The 6,000-nt window shown below is 31.5% G+C and overlaps 1 protein-coding gene across 1 annotated transcript in view; it reads left to right on the top strand.

The window, feature by feature from the left end:
• Positions 1 to 5,154: 5,154 nt before the first annotated feature.
• Positions 5,155 to 6,000, top strand: part of LOC149173369 (3beta-hydroxysteroid-dehydrogenase/decarboxylase-like) — a 114,287-nt gene continuing 113,441 nt past the window's right edge. Inside the window, 1 exon segment of the mRNA XM_089424577.1 lies at positions 5,155 to 5,565. Coding sequence (XP_089280703.1) covers positions 5,301 to 5,565 — 265 coding nt within the window. The 5' untranslated portion in view covers positions 5,155 to 5,300.

Below are 6,000 nucleotides of genomic sequence, written 5' to 3'. Positions count from 1 at the left end.
GAAAGGTTGGACTCATAACTATGAATATCCTTAGTCTTCCCAACACATCCTCAACAAGGGATAACTGTTATCTCCAATAGCTTGAATAAACACCAAGAATAGGGATTCATCCTTCTTTAAAGTAAACAAGTCAACCTCTAAAAATGATTGTGACTTGGTCCTCAAGATTATGGAAAACTCAACCCTCTTTAAACACTGCTATTGGCTTTGATAATGAATTAAGCCCTCAACCTATACTTCAAGTACCCTGGGCTTATGTAAAGGGTGATGACCTGCCCACTAGAATAATATTTATGCCCAAACTTGAGTGGTACTCAACTAACCAACACAAAAGGTAAACTCGACCCAAATGCTCCAGCGAAACAATAGTAACTTGACCCTTTGAATGTATCTCAAAAACTCATCCTGTGAGGATAATGTTCAACTCCCAACAGGTGATGTTCCCCACCCGATAAACATTGAAGAATATGTTCAGAAATGCTACGGTTCTTCCCCAAAAAGGAAGAAAAATAATAATACCATAGAATAGATTATAAAATCAACTGATAACACCTTTAAAACTTACTCCCTTTCTTCCACTACCATCTTCACGTCAACAATGAAGTGCAATGTTAGAATATGAGTGATCTAACTCCAATACTATCTAGGGTATATAATTTCAACACCAAAACCAATAATCAGGACGAGGGTTTCCAAAACCCTAGACTCTCTTCTCAAGGGCTCTCCAAAAATCAAAATTTAAAGTGAACAAATGCAAGAATAAGGAGAGACTCCCCATTTCCCTTTTTAAAAACCCACTTGACCCATTTGTCACCATTTTAACCTTTATTTTAATCAAGCCACTTAGTGGGTTTTCTCACTTTATAATTTAAAAGTGACTTTCCGTTACCCTAGAACCCATGTCCCATTTTTCTGCACTTTTGCTTTTATAAGTGTTCTTCTAGGTGAATTACATTCCCTTGATTAATTTTCCTCGTCCTAGCCTACGAGAACTTAATTAGGCTAGCGAAATCTTCTCCTTGGTCTCCTAAGTGAATAGGGACATTACATATGAGAAGGGTTCTAGGATTTGTTAGATGAATTTTTTCTAAGTTAAGACATTAGTTCAAAGCCAAACTTCATTTTTGCCCCTAAAAAGTGGGGCCATACTCCATTTTTGTCTTCATTAAATGATGAAGACAAATGTAGTATGGGAGGTTGTTGCTTGCTCAATAACTTGGTAGGATGACGTGCAATGGATTCAAAAACAATAATTGAAGGTTGTCAAGAGGCCCATTGTGGGCATAGGTAAAGAGTGGAAGGTTATGCAGGTCAAAATAGAAGAATAATTACATACAGGATTTGAAAAACAACAAATACAATGCAAAGGAAGGTTGTGGTCATAACAAATGTAATATAATGTGTTGGTCTTTGCAAAAGTAACAAAGGCGATGTCAAAGTTGTAAAAAAAGTCAAAACCCATACAATCAAGACAAAAGTTTCGATAAAAGTAAGGTCATTAATAAATTTTAAGTATAAAAAAGAAATAAAAAGAAATGTTAAAGTCCACTTGTAAATTGAATTCTAATATCAACCCATACTATCCTTACATTAAAGACAAATTAAACTAAGTTTGATGAGACAACTCTTGTAGCACAAACGCTGTTTTTTTCCTTCTTTTTCTGGAAGTCATGTTGTTTATCCAAAACCATGTACTTTGCTGATATTTTTTGTTTAAACTAAGTTTGATGAGACAACTCTTGTAGCACAAATGCTGTTTTTTTCCTTCTTTTTCTGGAAGTCATGTTGTTTATCCAAAACCGCGTACTTTGTTGATACTTTTTGTATGTATGATGCAACAAAACAAGCTGTAACGTTTATTTTATTTTTTTATTTTGAGGAAAAACTTGTGAACAGTTTTGAAACCAACGTTTCGGACTAGCTTAGTGAGTCCATCATCAGGGCAATGAGATTTGTTTTTGAGAAGAGAGAGTGAAAATTACGGAGCTTATTAATAGTTATTTGAAAAATATTGTTGTTGGCTTCTTTAGAAGTCGGCTTATAAATAGTAAATTAAATAATACTTATTTAATCTATTTATTTAAATAGGTATTTATTATTATTTATTTATTTAGTTATAATTTTATTATATTATTGTTTATATATATATATATATATATAATTTATTATTTAAATTTCAAATAAAATAAATTTATTATCTATTTGTTATTATTTTTATTTTTATTATTATCATTATTATTTATTTATTTATTGATTTATTTTTATTTATTTATTATAAATAAATAAAAAATAATTTAATAAATACCTATTTATTTAGATAGGTATTTATTATGATGGTGATGATGGTGGTAGTTAACGTCCACTGAGACCAAATTGGTCTATCAGACCTATAATTTTCTTAGTTTTTAATTATCTGGCTCCTCGTCTTTCTTGGCGAGATTGGTGCTATAGTTTTTTTTTTTTTTTTTGTACGGTCTTCCAACTTTCTTTATCTTGCATCTCTTTCATCTCTTCTGGTTCTTGGGACATTGGTGTCTTAGCTTCGTGATCTATTGTGTTCGTCCTTTTGAAGATAGTTGGAGAAGAAGTTTGGTTTAGGAGATCTGCTTCACTGTTAAATGCGGTATTCGAATCCTCATAACTGTTGATTTGTTGGGCGGGATTTTCTCCCTACTTGTCTTGAGAGTTGTTTCTTTCTTGCCCGATTTCTTGTGATTCAGAGTTTTCTCTAGAGTATTCTTCTTTGACGACAGTGTAGTGTTCTTTTTGTGCTCCTTCCATATTATATATTATTATTGTTCATTTATTTGGTTATAATTTTATTATATTATTGTTTATTTATATATATATATAATTTATTATTTATATTTCAAATAAAATAAATCTATTATTTGTTTATTATTATTTTTAATAAGTACCTATTTGTTTAGATAGGTATTTATTATATATTATTATTATTTATTTATTTAGTTATAATTTTATTATATTATTGTTTATTTATATATATATAGTTTATTATTTAAATTTCAAATAAAATAAATCTATTGTTTATTTATTTTTATTATTATTATTTATTAATTTTTTTTTTTTTTTTTATAAATAAATAAAAATAAATTAATAAATACCTATTTATTTAGATAGGTATTTATTATATTTATTCTATATTATTATTGTTTATTTATTTAGTTATAATTTTATTATATTATTGTTTATTTATATATATATAATTTATTATTTAAATTTCAAATAAAATAAAACTATTATTTTTTTATTATTATTAATTATTATTTTTGTTATCATTATTATTATTTATTTATTTATTTATTATTATTATTATTATTATTATTTATTATTATGTTTATTGCTTTTTTATTTTATTTAATAGGGGTTTCCAGGTGTCACTTAACTTTAGTCCGTCGTCTCTATTCATATTATTGGAGGATTTTTCGATTTCAATTGCTTCTTTTACTCTTCTTTTTAAATAATGGTCTTCTTTATGAATTAATTTTGCTTGTTCCATGCAAATATAATGTGAGGAGGAACAAGCATGCTCAGCGAGCCCAGATTTTTCTGACCTATTTCTTGAGATGTCATTAATATGCTCTTTTAGCCTAATGCCAAAGGATCTCCCTGTTTCACCTATATATACTTTGCCACAAGAGCAAGGAATTGAGTATACTCCTTTGTGATTTTTTGGGTCAATAAGGTCCTTGGCAGAATCTAGCATGTTTTTGATGGTGTTAGGGGGTGTGAAGGCAACCATAATGTTATGCTTGGTGAGAATTCTAGCGATTTTGTCAGTGGTTCCTTTAATATAGGGTAAGGAGATTCTAGGGTTTTCCAGAGTCTTCCTTTTTTGGGTATTGGTTGTGGATTCTTTGAATATCTTTTGGATAATGTTTTTCTGATAGCCATTGTTGATGAAGACCTTGCAGAGATGGTTAAGTTCTTCTTCTAAATGATCAAGGTCAGAGATTCTTGAAGCTCTGGTAGCTAGGGTTTTGATGACTCCTACTTTTTGCTTTGGATGGTGGTGGGAATTAGAGTGAAGATATTTGTCGGTGTGAGTTTGTTTTCTGAAGACCTGGTGGCTTAGTTTGCCATTTTTCTTGGTAAGGAGGACATCTAGGAAGGGGAGCTGGTTGTCTTTTTCAATCTCAATAGTGAATTTTATGTGTTCTGAGAGGCTGTTTAAGTGGGATAAGAATTCATTAAGTTTATCTAAACCATGTCTCCATTTAGCGAAAATATCATCTACATATCTTTTCCATTCATCAGGCGTAAAGGGGAAAGATTTAAGGGCCATTTGTTCAAAATGTTCCATATATAAATTGGCAATCAGAGGAGATAAAGGAGAACCCATGGCAACTCCATGAGTTTGCTCATAGATTTTACCTTTGAAGCTGAAGTATGAAGATTTTAGGCAAATGTCTACTAGTTCTACAGTTTCATGGTCTGTAATATTCTTTAGAACTTCTATGGCTTTATCTACTGGAATCATCGTGTAGAGAGACACTACGTCAAAGCTAACTAGGAGATCATTGTCACTGATTTCCAGGTTTTTAATCCATTACGTCAAAGCTAACTAGGAGATCATTGTCACTGATTTCCAGGTTTTTAATCCATTCTATGAAAGACTCAAAATCTTTGATAGAAGAGGGAGTGTTACCTGATAAAGGTCTAAGCTGTAGCATTTTTTCTTGCAGTTTTTGTTCTGCTTTGCACATCTTAGCAACAACTAGGTCAAACAATGAGGGCAACTATATTTTTTTAACGGCTCTTCTTCCTGTTGTAAAATAATTGTTCCAATTCCTATCTTTATATATATATTTTTTTTTTGATTCAGATTGAAAAACAAAATTAAATTAATTTTGAATTAATTAAATATTAAACTGAGTTAAATATAAAACTAAATATAACTTAAAAAAATTCCTTAATAAATGAAATTAAAATAGATAGATCCAAAAAGAAAATATATTAAATTTTTGTTGATCAATTTACATAAGAAAGACCACTCAAAGTTAAAACAAGTAATAATAATCTAAACACCTTTTGCAAGCAAAAATTTCACCGCATAACACACCAACCTCGCTTTTACAAAACCATGCAGCCATTTAACACTTTTACCAACCATAACCCCTCTAACAACCTCAGGACATTTTAACATACACACGACAAGAAAACGAAAACAAAGAGCACTTGGAACGTTCATGCAATTTCCTTAGATTCTCCAACTTATTTAACATTGAATCTCCTTCAGAGCCATTCAGTGGCAGCCAATTCGGCTTCAAAAGGCTTCAATGGCGACGGAGGAGCAAATTGAAGGACAATGCGAGGAAATGGACCGCGCCTGCTGCGTGGTTACAGGTGGCCGGGGTTTCGCAGCTCGCCATTTGGTAGTGAAGCTCATCCAATCCGATCTCTGGACTGTAAGAATTGCCGATTTGGCCCCCGAAATTGTATTGGACGAGGCCGAGGAGAATGGAACCCTGGGCCAGGCATTGCAATCGGGCCGTGCAGTATATTACAGTGCAGATCTCAGGGATAAGTCACAATTGCTCAAAGGTATTTAATCACTCAAAGAATTCCCCAATTTTGGGCAGGCTTAATGGTTTTTTTCTTTTCGAATCGATTTGCTTCCATATATATATATGATCTTGAGGCATTAATTGCCGAATCGCGGTTAATGTCAAGACAATGCCTCGAACTTTGCTTTTTTTTCTTAAATCTGGTTATTTTAAATCTTATTTGCATTTTGTCTCTTTCCGAAAACGTAGTAGAAATCTTGCAATTTTGTCAATATAATGCCTTAATGTTGCAGTTACCGGATATCTTAATTGGAATCAATGGTCATTTTAAATCTTAGCTACTTCTATTGTTTTCCCTGAACTAATTTTGCTAGCAAATCAGCGAACGTACATTCCGAAAGATGCAGTAATCGGCAAAATTATTAGCTAAAACCGAGTCTTACTGATTTCACAGGACATTTTGTGGAAGTTT

Source organism: Pinus tabuliformis, chromosome 4_2, assembly GCF_031772625.1.
Source record: "Pinus tabuliformis cultivar Carrire ecotype Pingquan chromosome 4_2, CPIR1, whole genome shotgun sequence".
Classification (NCBI taxonomy): Eukaryota; Viridiplantae; Streptophyta; class Pinopsida; order Pinales; family Pinaceae; genus Pinus; species Pinus tabuliformis.
The sequence above is the reverse complement of the archived record's forward strand: the minus strand, read 5'-3'. Positions and strand labels throughout refer to the sequence as shown.